This window comes from Polyodon spathula, chromosome 16, assembly GCF_017654505.1.
Source record: "Polyodon spathula isolate WHYD16114869_AA chromosome 16, ASM1765450v1, whole genome shotgun sequence".
Classification (NCBI taxonomy): domain Eukaryota; kingdom Metazoa; phylum Chordata; class Actinopteri; order Acipenseriformes; family Polyodontidae; genus Polyodon; species Polyodon spathula.
This window is the reverse complement of record NC_054549.1, coordinates 15,954,159-15,971,356: the sequence shown is the minus strand read 5'-3', so window position 1 is coordinate 15,971,356 and position 17,198 is coordinate 15,954,159. Positions and strand designations below refer to the sequence as shown.

The window sequence follows — 17,198 nt, the reverse complement described above, 5'->3', positions numbered from 1 at the left end:
CTAAAACCAAATCGCTCAGATTTTGAGCACTGCGCCCACTTCAGTTCCTGTTTGGTAGCACAACAAACCATAATCCTTTGTACTGTACTAAAGCTGGGGATCAGCTAGTGTAAGTTGGGGATGACCCCCAAGATGTACTGTACTAGCTGGTATGCCACTTAGTACGCAGCTCTGTACTAACTCTGCAAGTTCGTTGCAACTGATCCAATGAGTTCTAATGCTGCGTGTGGAATATAAACAAATCACCAGCATCCAATTCCTCCAAGAAAATAAACACTGTAGCAGACCCCCATTACTGTGACTAATTAAGTTTATGTTAAAACCTGGGATGGCTCAAACTGATGTGTAATGGCAGTCTCTTTTCCAAACGTTCGCTAAAGCAGGCAGCCATTTTATGATCATTTAGTAAAAAAATAAATATAGTTTATTCAAACATTTTTAATCGAAAGCAATGGAAATATTCTAAAAGCTGCAGTAGTTTAGAAGAAAATAAGTAAAATAAGTGTTTCACTAAAGTCTTACATGCTTTTTCAATGTAAACCATTGTAATTAAATGTGAAAGTCAAATAAATTTATTCAAATAAAAATAGAATATATATATTTAATGCTCAATGCATAGTGATGGAAATAAGACTCCTACTTACTGCATAGCAGTTTTCCCCTATTCCATGTTTTAAAATGAACTTGATTAGTACCAGTGCATAGGTAACAAGCGCTTATGTGATTTATTAAACACCTAGTAAAACCAGGACTGGATCAAACTGCTAATGCAATGGCTTATTTCCATCCCTGAGTCAACCTTTTCAATTGAAAAATACTACTCCATGTAAGTTTTAGAACATTATTTCCTTAAAGTTTTACAACACTTATGGAAGTGCTAATAGGGGTAGCAGCCCAGTGTGTGAAACATTAGGCAATGGAAGGGTTAAAAATGGCTGCAGTTACTGTCTGTCTCAGCTTGCCACGAGATAAAGTTGCTGCTTGAGTCTCAGGCAGCCTGCCCATTGTTGATTGTCTGTCTAACGCACCACCTCTGAATTCAGCCCTGAATGCTAAGCAGCATTGGCATTGTCTGGGGAGCAGAAAGCCAGCCACATACATTGTTCGCTGCCATGGCAACTAGGAAATCTAGATTACCCACCCTACCCCACCCCCCTCCCCTCCTCAGACACAGAGAAGATTCCCCCTGGCTGGGAATTCCATCCACGGGGAAATCTGATCTTGAAACCTAATTTTACAAAGATAACTGGAAATCAAGGTTGACAGAAATTACAGTGGGTCTGTAGCCAAGCCCAACAGACATGAAAATGTATTTCAGTTTCTTTATAGATTTTTTAACGTGTGGTATTGTGATCAAAAGTGTGTTAAAAGCACACGATGCTGCTATCACAACAGTCAATTCGCGCAAAATATTCAAAATAATGATTTGAAAATTTCAAAAGGTTTCCATTACAGTAGACATTTGAGACACATTTTTCTGAATGTTAATATATTATTCAACGCTTCATCTATTTTGCGACCAAACAGTAATATCTCATTTTGACCTGCTTAGATTTAAACGGTTACAAACTTTTATCTAACCACCAAATATACCACTTTGAACAAATTATTTTGTACTAGAACAAGTACAGTACAGTCCCATCCTGGAAGCCTAATAAATTACAAGATTTAAAAGACTGCAGGCTAGGCTGTTCTCGTCTAAATGCAATCTATTCGAAAAGGATATGGGCAGCCTAACAAAACGCTCATTGTGCAAAAGTGATCTTTAGGGGAGCCTGGAATGCAATCACATCTGAACACATTCCAACAATCATATACATTTCATATATCCACTACACAACAAAACACTGTAATACAAACGCAATGAGCAAAAGAAAAAGCAAATAAAAAACACAATAGATAGATAACTCATCGTTACTTTTAAACACACAATCACATTTGTTGCATTTTGACTAAATCTTCTGACAAAGACAATACATTTCTGAACTCGTAAACAGACAACGGGATACTTAAATAAAAGTCAAACTACACTACACATACCATTAAATGCAAAATCTGGGACTGTTTTCCAAAAGGCTCTAAAACAGAATATAGGATTGTGAGAAGCTTGTGTTTTTATTTTTTGTAAACTCCTTATTGTCACCAGATGCTCTTGAACTTCCATTTGAGTTCAAGAGTAGTCTGTGTTACTCCTGGTATGTCTGAGCAGGTTCAGAGCATTCGCACACCGTGAAATGTGCAGATTAGCATTTCACAAACCAAATCATGTACCCGAGTGCTAAATGTTGAAACGAGGGTAAGCAAACGTCAGACAATAAACCGCTTTGGGGGTGTAGAATACATGTGTTCTGTTAAAGGAGTTGATGCCGATCGGATAAAATACCGGTGGAAATGTTGGGACACCTATACTGGAAGTTAATAACCTGTGCTGTATGATCAATGTCAAATATGTTTTCTTATCTTTAGAATTTTGCTGTATGTTCTAGGTACAGGATGACATCTATATACAGGATAAAACGCACTGGAATCCTAAACGGTGATGCTCATACAAGCCTATTTCTAGGATATTGAACGAAGCATGCATTAAAAAAACAAAACAACTATTTAAACTGAAAAGAAACTTACTGCAATTATACAAAATGTATCAATGTTTTATATACAGTATATAATATACTGCCGCTTTGTGTTAGGTAAAAATACAATATCAGCAATAAAACGTTTTTAAGTTAATTTAGACTGAGGACAGCACAGCCAGTAAGATCATAAACCAAGTGACAATCATAACTATTTATAGGAAAGGAGTGGCATTATATATATCTCAAAGTTATGTGAGGCGGGACAAATAAGTGTGATCCCAGAAGTGCCACTTTATTTACTGTGCTTTGATAGTGTGATAATGAACAGCTGTTGGACACAGAGAAATGAAGATGTCAGTTGCTGTACAACATAGCAAGAATTTCCGCATGGACAGCAAGAGTGGTAGTTTTTCTTCTGTTTTCACATCCCTCAGTGTTATTAGAGTTATTTGTGTTCTATAAGCAGATGAGTAATGCTCAGCACCAATTGGTTCAGTTGGGCAGCAATTAATTCCTGGCTCCCTGGTGATGGAGTAATTAACTGATAAGACCAAATGCCAGGAGCAGGCTTGGGTATCGCTGTTACAAAAATCTGGAACACATTAGATTGCTAAGCCTCCAGCAATACTTGGAGGCTATCTATCTGACAAGCCTGTCAACAGTGCCTGAACAGGTAGGAAATTACCTGAAATGCTAAAGGACACACAATGTGCAGCTTCTGTAGCAAGGAGCAGGACACTGTCTATTGCAGGCAAAAAAAAAACTACACTGTACATGGCACAGACCACACTGAAACAGAAAACATAGAATTACAGGTACCCCAGTATAAAGACTACCTTAATAAAGACCATTCTGTGTCGATCCCTTTCATATTGGTCGCATCTCCTTTTATTAGGGCATGCTGCATATAGCTTAATTTTGTCCGTACAATGGTCACAGTAGAGGGATTCCACTGTATTAGAAACCAATTCCGTACCATCAGCCAGTCAGCTTCCAGCTCTAGTGGGCTTTTATCAGACAATAGATGCCCACTGGAATGTCAAATCTTCAACTGTGAGCCAAATTTAAAATCAATCCACGCAAGCTTTTTAATTTTGACTTGCTTTAATGAAAGGCTAGTTCACATCTTTTGGGCGGCAAACACTATATAAAGACATAATTGGTCGAAATGTATTTCATTATCCAACAAAACCAGCCAATGCAATACAATGCAATTTGCTTTTATTTGGCGCTCTTCCTGCAGCTTTCAGATGACTTCTAAGAACTACCAAAAGTTCAGCATTCACTGATCTCAAGGTGCGGCAAGGAGCACAAGGCACCAACAGATCCTGTAAATATAAAGGCCAATCAATACTTTGCACTGACGAAAACAACTAGCCCTGTACCCGCAACTGCTGAATAAGCCAATCACAGCCTGACGGCTTGACTGGAGCACAGCATAGCATCTTTCAACAACTGTCTGAGACACAGACAATTCAGTAATATTGTTTCATTCAGATAAACTATAAGCAACTCTGACAAGTCATGTTTTACTTGTCAGCTCAGGGCGTATAACTCCAGTCGTGGGCAATTACCACACAGTAGAGCCTTCAAATCGACAGGCACTATCGCTCAAGCATGGACTTGCTTACCAGGCTACAGTCCGACGAGTGCATGCCGGGGTACCTGCATCCCATGTCTAACACAAAAGTAGCTATCTCGGTTAATGCAGGCAGGCGCAACCACACATTGCAAGGCAATCCACACACAGACGGAGGGTGGGTGTGAACCCGGGACCGCTCGCAGTAAAGCATAGTGCCGATACCGCTGTACAAAAGAGCCGGCTGCAACACGTTTTACTGAATGTTAATACATTTATGGCATGTCCTCTCATGTTGCTTGAATAAAGCCATAAAACAGGGAAATAATGCAGGTCATATAGCACTGTATGTTTAAACTAAATCCAGGCCCTTGGTCTTCTGAGCAGAATGTTATTGCTATACAGCAGGAAGGAAATAAAGGTCAAGCAATCTGCTACACACACATTACTGTAAACTGTCCTCAGAGGGGAATCCCAACTAAGCAGAGGAAACTGACGTGCAGTTAATTGTAGGAAAAGCCCACCTAGTACCAATTAAGGAAACTGCCTCATATTTTAACATGGGAAGAAGTGGACAATTCACAGCTGAAGTTCAGCGGAAAGGGATTTGTTTTATTCAGTCACAACTGTCTCTGTGGTAAACTGACATTTTCCTAACCTCTAGGTTGACAATAAAAATATATTAAAAAAGTGCTCTTGGCTGTACCAGCTAGTTCACGCACTGGGGTGTTGAGTTTCATATTCCAGCTTTCCAGCCTTGGAAAGTGTATCCAAAGTTTCATCCAAGACGAGGTGCAGGCCTGAAATTCTACAAGTTTTATTTACATTATTTTCCTGTAACAGTTTTACAGTATGTAGTTCTGTAAAGACTTCCTTTTGTGGTTTGCCCTAGTTTTGGTACAGTCAGTAGATTTACTGTGTCACAAACCTCAATAGCAGTGGCTTATTATCCGTCACATTATCAAATACAGGGAAGTGGGCGACTAATGATTTTTACTAGACCACTTTGCAAACGTAGTGTGGTAATTTTACAGTAGTAACACCTCTGGTCTTTGACACAAACAAAGAGCAGTGATTGAGTGCAGGTGAACCAGAGGGACAACTAATGTTATAGCCAGTCATTACCTGGACAGTTTAAGGCCGATATCACATAACTGATTTAAAGTTATTGTTTTGATGTCCCTCATATTCAGCCATGGTGGTAAAGATAGAAAGCTACCCCATAAAATGATCAAAATGTAGAGGCTTTGAAAGTGGGTATCTGAAGAATTTTAGTCAACCGATTTTAACAGTACATTTTTTAAATACTTTTATATGTTAATGCAAATCCAAGTAAACATGAGAAATTGTTATTTTAAACTCCAGTAAAGAATGCTACAAAAAAATCCAAGCTGTGCGTTATACAATCAAGCTATATTTTACACCAAACACATATTTTTCCTTTGTGTGTGTTGGCCATATTTTGTTATAGTTTCACTTCCTACATTATCAGAAAGCAGAACATGAAAGTCCAGTTTATATTAACCTAGTTTTAAATGTAGGGAGACAAGTTTCCTCGCCCCTTGAAACTCACCTACCTGTATGCAAACTAAACAGGAATACAGGTTTGTAAATATGTAATAACATTTCTTGATACAGAAAATATAACAGGAATAGCTTAACAAACCGGTAACTTAGCATTCCCTGTGGCTGAGCATCATAATTATACAATGCTCCAGTTGATAACCCACAGCATGTAGGAACAGTATTTTCCGTGGCTGCTGCATAGTCCAAAACATATTCTGCACCTCATTCTTCCACATCTGAATGCCATCATTCCAGAATTTCTGTGTCACACAACTGCCAATGAAAATCAAGTAAAAGTTTTTTTTTTTCTGCTGCACTAAATAAAGTCATAGTTATATTTTAGTTAAATTTTATCTCTAGACCAAAGGAGGGTGCCTTTAAATGCCACAACATTGTAAAAGAACTACTTATTTGCACAACAGTATTCTGCCGAGTTTTAACACCATATATCTTTTGCTGCACACAACGCTTACTACTGACAGCTTTGTATAAAATGACGGGGCCCCCTGTCAAAAACAGAGGAGCTTATCTGTGGAATGTCACAGCCGGTTATTTAAACTTGGGATGAATTCAGGTCTGGGATCTTTGGAAGACTGTGGTAATAGAAGAAGTAAGAAGTTGGTTTCTATGCCTTTCTGCAGTGGATAAGTCCTGCTGATTTAAAAAATGTAAACGATGCAACTGTATAATTTGGTATGAATCCCACAGATCCATTGCAGCCATGTGCAATGCAAAGACATTTTTGGAAGGACTGTGAACTACTACCTACTTTACTACACAAGGTCTACTATTTTAACCCTTTATCTCTGTAGTAACCCTGCTTCTTTTAATTAACAGTGCTATATTCAACAGAAATGCTGAGCAAACAAGTCAGGGATAATTCATGTTCTGCAGCTGCAGTATTAAGATCCACCATGGCTTTGAGAATTAAAATAGAAAGACCTGTGATGAAACACAGTGATCTGGAAGGTGAACACAAACATTTTTACAAGGCTATTTTTAACAGTAGCTCAGAATGCTTTTCCCTTGTTTTTCTTTATTATTTTTTTTCTAAACATTAAATAAATATTCTAAGGTTAAGGTTTCTACGAGTTTTTATACATTTTGATCCATGAACGTTGCCTGCAAATAGGCAGCTTCACACCTTCAGGCAGTCGACCTGTAACCTTTCAGTTTTCGCCTCAGTAAGTATTTGGATACTTTCAATATCTTGTGACACAGAATGCCTGTACTGTACCAAGTTTCTTCACAATTAGATAAGCAGTACTCAACATGTGTAAAAGGTGATGTGTACAGGCAGGCAGGCACCTCCCCTACATCCCACTGCTGGTGATATGTTTCTTTATCAAACTGCCTATGCAGTTTCCAGTAGAGCCCTGCTTCTACCTCGTTTTACAGTTTGGAGAATGAGGTCCACACATGGAAGGTGCTTTCCTGAGGTCCCACAGTGTGGCATCTGAACCCACAATCTACCGACTCTTAGACCTTTGCACTAAACATTTAACCATCTCCCCTTAAAGCAGTGCTAATACTACTCTGTACAATGAATTGGGTTCACCCTCACCCTCCTTAACTTGGAAATTGATTCCACTAGGCAGATGGAGCTCCAGTAGAACAAACGTTTTATTGCACAATCTACAGGATATTGAACTGGGTGTAACAATCATCCACGTGTAGCAAATTAGCTTGTGATTGCCCTTTCAATTTTAAAACAGTGAAGACTAGATATCAATTAAGACGATTTTCCAAGGAACCACTGAAGTGGATGCTCACTGAAGTGGATGCTCACTCACTTTTATACAGAATCAAGCATATTAATCCCTCAATCTAGAGAACAGGAGAATGCTTTTCTGCATTTCTGTTTCTTCTCCGTTTGTATCTGGGCTCACAGAGGTCAGAGAAAGTGGTTAATGAAGGGTTCCCGCCGTGGGTTCATTGAGTGCATAGATGTCAAAGTAGGTCACCTCTGTTGCTACCGCTATTTATGTTTAAATTGCAGTGCATTAGCTAATTCAATATACCATGCACCATGTAATTACACGTCTACACAAGCCAATGATAAAGTAATAGTAAGCATTATGTCCAGTGGAAAAGTATAACTTCCCCCAAAATATTGCAAGTGAGGGTGAGAGCGGAGATTTTACGATAACTTTTTTGTCGTGTTCTCAGCTCCAACCACTAGGCCACTCCTGTGAGCCCCCGCCCGAGTAACTCATCTCAGCACTCTCAAACCCATGACTAATGTCATTCCTATTAAATTCAAATATTTACTTAATATAAACAATGTATCTGTCTTTAACAGGGGTTATTTTCAAATCATAACTGAACGAACAAAGTCATTGTGGTTTAGCACCTGCTGTAGACCGATGTAAACATGCATTTGTTTAAGTAAATATTTATTTTATAGGTAATTACACATATAATGTGTACAGATTGCACATATTAAAATGTAGATACAATTTCTCGAGTCCTTCCAACTCGAAATATGATTTTCATCCATAATATAGTCCTTAAAAATACTATAATCGTATATGTAGGCACATCTTCACACTTCAATTAATGAAAAAACGCTATCAGGGCCCTTAACAGTACAGCTGCAACAAAACGCACATTTTAAATAACACACACTGAGATGACAGGCCCCGCGTAAAAGCGCAAAATGCACTAAATATTTAGACACCCCCTCCTGCACGTTCCGAATCTGAGTGCTTATGAAATCTATTGTCTTGCGAAAACAAGAACTCAAATCGCAAGTGAAACTGGCGCTGTCAAGTCCTTCAAACAATGCTGTTTTGTTTTTGTTTTTGTTTTAAAGGGAAAAGAAGGAGAATTAAGAAAGGCCACTTACCCTAGCCCCCCATTGTCAGAACAAAACAATAAAAACGCAGAGATCCCTTTCTGAAAGGAATGTTTCCTGCGCAGCGGAGTACATTTGCAGTCGCCCCCAAAACCCCACGTTTTCCCCGGCCACAGTGGAAGAGACTCTTTCTTATGAAGGATACTGCGGCGGCGGCGCGGCTGGCTGCTGTGGGGCGGCCGGTGCTCCCGGTACCGGCACAGAGGTCGGAAGAACCCGCAGCTGGCTCGGCGGAGACAGCCCGGTTCCGGGTCCACTTCCAGCGGCAGCAGCTGATTTCTGTACCGCTCTCGGCGGCAAACTCATTGCAAAAATGCCAGCAGAAGAACAAATTATGATAAATATGAATGGACGTGTGTAAAAATATAATACATATATAAAAATCTGTATAGCGGTAGATCCCCTAGACCCGTCTCTTGATCCCGGAGTTGAGCCGGGATAGTAAAAAAGATGTTGCTTTTTTATTGAGAGAGTCGGTTTATTGGGATTTTATCTTCATGGGGGCGGGGGGGGGGGGGTCTGTCTCCCCCTCCCCAGCCGGGGATTCCTCGGTTCCGGTTCGGTTCTGCTTGCTAGAGGGATGTCGGCAGTTTTACCTTCTTCTGTTACTTATTGCTTATTCAATAACTGTTATTTTAAAAGTCCTTTTTCAGTCAGAAGGGAGATTTTGCTCAACATGGCGCAGCGTCCGCCTCCAGCGGTCCGAGGAACGGACGGTTCGGAAAGCGTCGGCCAAATCCGGAAATACTCGGGAAATCTAGGCGACGGGCGTGACGTTTCGCTCGGGCATCTTCGGAACCGCTCGACTCAGCCGTTTTTTTTTTTCAATCATAGTCGTAAATATTCAGAAATAGTTGGGTTTGGAAAACGAAACTATAAATTAACGGAATAAACTAAAGGGCGGTATAAAAAAAAAAAAAGTTAAACATGTTTTTGTTTATTTAAAAAAATGTACAATTAATTTTATGTCTGTACAGTTAAAAGAAGGCAGGTGTGATAAAAGGAACTAACAGGAACTGGGATTCTGTTAACTTGTGTCCTAGATTGCCCTCATCAGCACTGAACTAAAATTCAGGATAGTAGCGACATCTAATGTCCCTTTTGTGTACTACAGCTCTATTTTTAAATACAGGGCAGACTTTTGCTTTGAGGAAGGGATGTTCTGAGCCAGTGGTTCCTGGACAAAATTTTGGACAATTTGACCTAAATTATTACAATTACATTTCGAATCAATAAAAGAAAAAGAAAACAACAACATTGGTTCATTTAAAATGATATCATTTGCAACTTGAATTAAGAACCCATTGACGAATGGAGTGTACAATCATCTGTTGATAATGACAGTCTTCAGGTTTTTATAACACTAACTAACACAATTTTTGTTCCTGGGTAGTAAGTGTTATTTCCTAATTGCTTATGCCTCAAAAGTATAGAAAATTGTTATTATTCCCCACAAACTTTGCTTTTGTGACCAGGACAGTGATATTTTGAAATATCACTATTTCCAATGAGAAAACGGGTGCTTTTGTGTCTTTTCGTTCACATAGTCAGAAAAAAACAACATATGAATCCAAATTAACATGCATTTATACTAAAGTAATACAAAAATGACTACAAAAGATTTAGAAGTGAGTAGTTTTGAGATTTACGATTATACTGTATTTACAGTATAATCGTAAATCTGGAAAAACTACGTGCGTGTCCTTGGATGATCTAGCACTGCAGTACTGTTGCAATAGGGACTGTTTTACAGTAACAAACACTAGGGTTTCAGATAGCCAATCGATCCTTTAGGAGCCTTAATGCAGTGTTACTAGTTTATCACATACCGTAACTTTAAATGGCATAACGTTCAATGTCGAAACTTTATTTAAAACATGCATTTGGTGTTTCTTTATTATAATTTGATATGACCACCTTTGACTTTATGACGTTTTGTAAACGTGCCCAATGAATTGTTTGCAGAACTTTCAAGATCAACGAAAAGAGCATGATTTCAGTCCCAAGCCTTACTAGAGTTTGAAAACTTAGATGAAATTCGTTTATATTAGATAGCTGAGTTTAAAGATGTAAATCAATGTAGTTTGTAAGTAAAACACACACACACACACACACACACACACACACACACACACATATATATATATATATATATATATATATATATATATATATATATATATCTATATATATATATATATATATATATATATATATATAATATATATATAATCCTTGTCACCTTTCAGTACAAAGATTATGTGTGATCTTAAACAAAAATGTAGCATATTGCATTTTGCAATAAGAATCTTAATACATCTTGCAGAATGGAATACTTATTTTAATGCAATTCTTTTTGTTGGCAGTATTAATATTTGGAGGGTACACATATACACACACAATATGCAAATATATACACACAAAGTGGTAAAACAAATCTTTTTCTGCATCCAGTAGACAATAAAAAAAAGCAGCAAAATGAACACAAATGTCAGCAACAAAATGCATCATTCACAAAAGCAGTAAATCAGAGTTTAGTGTTCACAGATATAATTCATCATCACATCAGAAAGAGAAAGAGCTGTAAACACAAGAGCTGAAGTGCAGAAGTAGGTACACTCAAGTTCAGTAGAACATAATTTCTGTACAATACTCTTCTCTTTTATGTCTGAACATGGGTCTGTTCGTGTTGTGAGCCATACAAGTTTTGCATTCATCTTTCCTGGGAAATGAAGAAAGCATCTTGGCCAGGTGGTTTCTCAAACGTCTTGAAAACAGAGGAAACGGAAAATCACTCAAAAACTGTCCAGCACTGAAACTTTCAACTTGTGCTGTGTTTCCCACTACCGAGGGAAGGATGTTTTATTGAGTGCAGCTTATATAAAAAACACTTTGCATCTTCTATGTTTAGAAATAACATAAAAATATAGACAGAAGCTCAATCTTTTAAACACCATATGTTTTTCTTAATTTTCCCAACCAGGTCTATACCTTTCCAAAACTGTGACTAAATCTAAATTAATTTGATCATATTATACCCTACCAGTCCACATCTGGATTCTGTTAGACCATTTTACAGCACTGAGGAATCACCTGTCTATGGGTATTCCTGGCATTTCCTCAACATTACTGTCCAGGTGGATTCCTGGGGATTATAAAATGCTTTGAAATCCTTGAAAGATTCAAAATCAACCCCAAAGTCCTGAGTGAGCCACCTAGTAAAATGACCGGCTTTTGGAGTGCATTGGGAATGCTGCTTGTGTCAAAGAGATAAACACTGGGAGAAAAGCATTGGATTGTGGGTTACTGTAATAGGGTGCCAAATGGCGACCCCACACACTGCAAAAGAGCTGGGAATTTTACTAGACAATGGGAACTTAATAAATTAATTAAAGACATTGAGAAAGACTTGTAATGGATGTTTGCCACTGAGTTTAACACGTTTATTTCAGCATTGGATATTTTGCGTAATTTGAATTGTTTAATGGGTGAGAGGTCATAGCTTGACAGGTCCAGGTCACTAAGTGAGACCTCAAAAAGAGAAGTAAAATCAGAAGTAACACATGCAGGTAAGTATCTTGTTTGACTAAACAACATCAAAACTGGCATCAGAAAAAAATAAGTATAATATCAATGTATAGCTGTCCACTTTGAATGGAAAATATTTATTTTTCAGCTAAGAGTTTATATATATTATATCTATATATATATATATATATATATATATATATATATAAAATGAAGAAAAAAACAAAAGATTTGAAGATTGCTACCACAGTCTACGGTTTTCTCAAACCAAATTAACCCACAGAATCACAAGGTAGGAGGCTTGATTTAAAGTTGTAAATTTGCTTTGCTTTGTATTCAAAACAGGAAATGAAACCGATATGAATGTTGTTTTTTTTTCTCTCTCAATGGAGACCTATGCAGTCTTGAAAGCTGTTTTGAGTCATATAAAAGCTCACTGTACACTTCGCGTATTTACTCAAAACCACATTAGCACACACCAGAACAGAAAAAAAAAAACATCTCAGACATTTAATTTAGTGGTTTGAACGGAGTCTAAAATTGTTACTTTAGAGTTATAGTTCATTTCAGAAAAAAAAAAAAAAAAGTTAGGGCAGTCTTCTGTTTCAGTTAAGTTTGATATAACAATGCTTAAATAAAAAAAAAAAAAAACTAAATGTGCACCATAACAAAAAGAAAAGGTAGTCTTTTTTTAAGACATTGTCGATAAGGTACCAGAACAGACTTCCCTCACTCATCTGTTTTTTTTTTTTGTTTTGTTTTTTTTTTACAATTTTAAAAATTAATTTAGATTTTCTGAAAATATTTTTTTCCTGGTGAAAATGTAAACAAGCCCGAAAAGGACAAGGGTCTATACGATGGGAATTTTGCATAACAGTGTCAGACAAAAATGAAATACTTAGTATAGAAGTTGTTTCACATTTAATGTAACTACCATAAGGTATATTTGAAGACATTAACATGTCTATGACCACTTTCCTAATTTTTCGATGTGTACTGAATTTATGGTTGTCAATCTTGATTATTTTAAGGTACATTTTTCTACTCTGTATCCATTTCTTTATGTGAGCACCATATTTTAACTACTGAGATTTTATAATTATGAAAGATGATATTGTTTAAAGATAGAGGTCACATGGCAAAAATGGATGCAAAGCAGTAACTGTTAAAGTGAGCACAACTGCAGAAATGGGCCGTCATAGGATTTGTAAAATCATGGAAAAAATAATAATGTGGACATAGACAAGCTTATTTCTGCAAATATATGCATGGCAAATTCCCATCTTACAGAAACTTGCCCTAGCTATCCTGTTGAAATATGCATGGACCTACAGCCAGGTTTTCAACTATTACCAGCTGCTGTATGTATGATCTCTCCAGTTTTGTCAGCGACACCTTCATGGTACTTACAGAAATCACACTTGTCAGCCTGGCTTATGAAGACAGAACAGAGAATTCCAAGATGGGGTTGGTGACACAATTAAGAATCCATGGATATTAAAATGTCAGAAAATAAATACTTTTCTTTAAAAAACAAACAAACATCATTTTTCTGTTGCAGTATCCAGTGTTTTTTTTTCTTCTCTTTTTCATTTAGAGAATTGGTTTGTCAAAAATGTTCACATAGTTCAAAAAGAATATATATATATATATATTATTTTGGTTATTGAAAAAACCGCCGAATGACACCTGAACGGATAAGGTCATAGTGGTTCTGAAGATTGTCTGCAGTCCTGGAAAGGCAAGGATTCAGTGCCTCTTTGTATGGAATCCAGCCCGTGGCTTTCTGTGCTGGTCCAGGAAGAGGAGAGTGGAGTGGGGGAGGTGAGGGGTGAGGGGTGAGGGTAGGCTCACCAGAGCTCACACTTCCTGGTAGGGTTCATGGGTGAGCCAGCTGGACAGTGGAAGTGCTTAGAGAATTCCTGAGAATTAGACACTGTGCCAATGACTCGGAAACGCGATGGGCTGTGGGGGTCCGTTATCATGCCCTCATGGGAACTTTCTGGAGTCCGAACGGAGCACCACACCTACAGCAACGGGACAGGGAGAGATCAGCAGGTCAGCACTGAACCTAGACCACACATACTGTACAGCAGCTGCAGAACCTAGTATTGTACTTATTTAAAATGTTACGTCAACACTTTTCAGTGCAGTGCACAGATGGACAAATGATGGAAAAATGTTGTAAAGGGATTAAAAACCACAACCCAGCAAGATCTTCAAATACATACATTTTAGAGGAATAATCTGACAATTATGTGGCGAATCAAAATATTTTCCATATGTTTGACAACGGAACAATTATCTATTGAGGGATACAAAACAACAGTGGCTGAAAATGGAAACAAATGCAAGTTCTTCCCCAGTTAGAAGCTAGAGCTGTATTTATGCGATTTCTAGATCCAGATAAATGAAGAAGTCTCTCCAGTTAAGACCCACCCACCTGTGCAAAACCAACAAAGAACAGCTGTTGATTGGTCAACCCCAGCGATGGAAGCTCCTCTTCCTCCCCATGCTTCCTGGTCCAGCTCTCATAGGCCTGAGGGTAGGAAACAACGCTTGTGTACGGTTCCCAGTTCTGTTGCTTCAGTATCAAGTTCATACAGAGGAGGTTAAAAGCTCTAAAAGCCTGTTTTTTTTTGGGGGGGTGGGGGGGAATGTGGGTTTGCATGGTGGTTAAGAAGCTCTCTTAGGGTGTGCCCAGCCTTCACCCTGTTACATTTCAGTGCTGCTGTGGAATCTACTTTAATGGGAATCCACATTCTAGAAAACCATGTCAGGCTCTGCTCTGCCAGCTCTACAGTATATTAGGATACTTTTTCTTTGTTTTAGTGTCAAGTCAATCCTCCTCCCACAATATCAATCTGTTTTTTTTTTTTAAATCTGGACTTGGGAGTATATAGAAGTGTCCAGCAGGTGGCAGTGCTGTATATACCAGCAGGTGCTCTGCACTCAACAGTATATCCATGCCTAGGCATCTGGTTGTTCCTGTACTAACTGCTTTTAAAATCCCCTCTTCTACTCAGAGTATCACACAGATACCTTGTAGGCAGCCTTGAGTCCCCCGTTGTCGGCAATGTTCTCTCCCAGTGTGTGCTTTCCGTTCATGGCCTCGTGGTTGATGCTGTAGTTCCCGTACTGCTCCACCATGCACTCTGTCTGCTTCTTGAAGGCCTCGATGGATGCGTTGTTCCACCAGGGTCGCAGGTTCCCCTCCTTGTCATACTCGCGGCCTGCAGCCAACACACGATAAAGAGAGACACTTTTAAAACAAGAAGAGCCACAGGAATGCTGTCAGTACCACAAAGGAGACAACAAAGCTATGAAAATGTGTATAAAGTACATGTTCTGCTTATAACATGAAGAGATGACTCAGCTCTTCAATGTTAGATCCTCTTCAAACGCCCGCTTGCATGGTTCAGAATAATCTTCTTTTTAAGTAAGATTTAGCAAAACAAAATGTGATTTGCTGGGAATATTTTATTGGTAATCAGAATATATGGGAAACTGACACGTTAACATTTAAAGTGCGACTAAGGTCGTCTCGTTTAATTGGGACAGACGCTTATTATTTTGGGATATTTTTCCTTTTCCTGATTTTATATAATATAATGAACTAATTAATATACTTTCTGTAAAAAAATTAAATTCCAAAAAAATGAATTTGTACCTTGATCATCAAAAGCGTGGGTCAGTTCGTGCCCCATGACAACTCCGATCCCACCAAAATTAAGTGCCCTGCAAGTTAAAAAAAACAAAAAAACAAACCAAATGTCACTGGTTAGACAGGAGAGAAGAGGGGGTCTTATAGGAACTAGAAGGGGGCAGGGAGAAGATGAGGGAGAGAAAGAGGCTCATGTAAGGCTGGGGTGGGTAGCAGGAAAGGGTGTCTTACTTGGGCCAGGTCCTGGTGTAGAAGGGGGCTTGCAGGATCCCGGCAGGGAAGACCATCTCGTTCTTGGTGGGGGAGTAGTAGGCGTTGACCGTTGCAGGGGTCATACTCCACCTGTTGGGGTGAAAGGTCAAAGACGATAAGAGTTAGGACCACTTCCCCGTTATTGTATAACTGCAGGCAGGTGCTTCTGTAATGGGAGGGCATGAATACTAGCTAAGCACTTGGCTTGTATGCTGGACAGTTTTAGAAAAGAGTTGAACACAACTGAAGTGAAAGCAAGAAGTAGATCAGAAAGAAATCCTACACAGAACAATGTAGCACTTCTTTCGTCCACTAGAGGCAGAATGGAATGAAAGCCTTTCGAAATCTGTTGCCAACTTTTCAAAGCTGTCTCCTCATCGTGATAACCATCATATTCGTAAAAAGGCCTGCTGCACTTTAATGCAGTTTTACACCAATAAAAAGCACTCAAATGATAATGTTTTATATTTAGGCGTTATCTTTATTTTAACATGATGATTTTTAATGTCAGCATACAATAAAATAAAACTTTGTACTGAGGTGTTTAGCACCATATGTCCAAGCTTTCCCTGTACTGCAACTCTACCTAGCAACACACCATGCCCCCCCCAGTACCTTTCATTGTGCAAACAGACCATTAAAATCTGCGTTTGTTATTGCTTTTAAAGGGGATGCATAATGCCCTGTATATGAATTCTAATGTGCATAAAGATCCCTGCCATATTTCAGCCAGTATGTGAAGATGGTAGCCTAGAGATAGGGGTGCCTTGATACCTGTACTCACCTTTAAGAAGTATTTAAAATCAGCAGGTATTAAATAAATCCATTCATTAATGTGTTGATTGCAAAACAAGAAAAGCTGTCCTACCCTCACCTTTACAATTCAGTACCAATCAAGTTTAACTCTCATCCATGGCGCTGATATTTTTAGTGTCGTCCTGAGACGTAAGCTGACGAATAGGTACGGCAGTAAAAATATTGTGCCCCGGATGACAGGAAAATGCACATGCAATCGGCTTTTAAAACACTCAATGCAGAAGTTAATTGCACTGATTGGTACTCGGTTGTAAAGGTGAGTGAAGGACGGCTTTTCCTGTTTTGCAATCAACATGTTAATGAATGGACGTATTTAATACCTGCTGATAAATACTTCTTAAAGGAAATCAGGAGCACAAG

At 38.5% G+C, this 17,198-nt stretch overlaps 2 protein-coding genes across 10 annotated transcripts in view; both read right to left on the bottom strand.

Annotated features, from left to right (window-relative positions):
- The window catches only part of LOC121328592 (eukaryotic translation initiation factor 4 gamma 3-like), a 64,490-nt gene extending 55,192 nt beyond the window's left edge, over nucleotides 1-9,298 (bottom strand). For all 7 annotated transcript variants that reach the window (XM_041273385.1, XM_041273389.1, XM_041273390.1 and 4 more), the window contains exon 1: nucleotides 8,724-9,298. In XM_041273385.1, coding sequence (XP_041129319.1) covers nucleotides 8,724-8,884 — 161 coding nt within the window. In that variant the 5' untranslated portion in view covers nucleotides 8,885-9,298. The remainder of the gene's footprint in view (nucleotides 1-8,723) is intronic.
- A 3,027-nt stretch (nucleotides 9,299-12,325) lies between these two features.
- LOC121329029 (endothelin-converting enzyme 1-like) overlaps nucleotides 12,326-17,198 on the bottom strand; it is a 37,277-nt gene continuing 32,404 nt past the window's right edge. For all 3 annotated transcript variants that reach the window (XM_041274242.1, XM_041274241.1, XM_041274240.1), the window contains 5 exons: nucleotides 16,002-16,112; nucleotides 15,777-15,844; nucleotides 15,149-15,339; nucleotides 14,550-14,645; nucleotides 12,326-14,133 (listed from right to left, as the gene is read on the bottom strand). In XM_041274242.1, coding sequence (XP_041130176.1) covers nucleotides 13,957-14,133; nucleotides 14,550-14,645; nucleotides 15,149-15,339; nucleotides 15,777-15,844; nucleotides 16,002-16,112 — 643 coding nt within the window. In that variant the 3' untranslated portion in view covers nucleotides 12,326-13,956. The remainder of the gene's footprint in view (nucleotides 14,134-14,549; nucleotides 14,646-15,148; nucleotides 15,340-15,776; nucleotides 15,845-16,001; nucleotides 16,113-17,198) is intronic.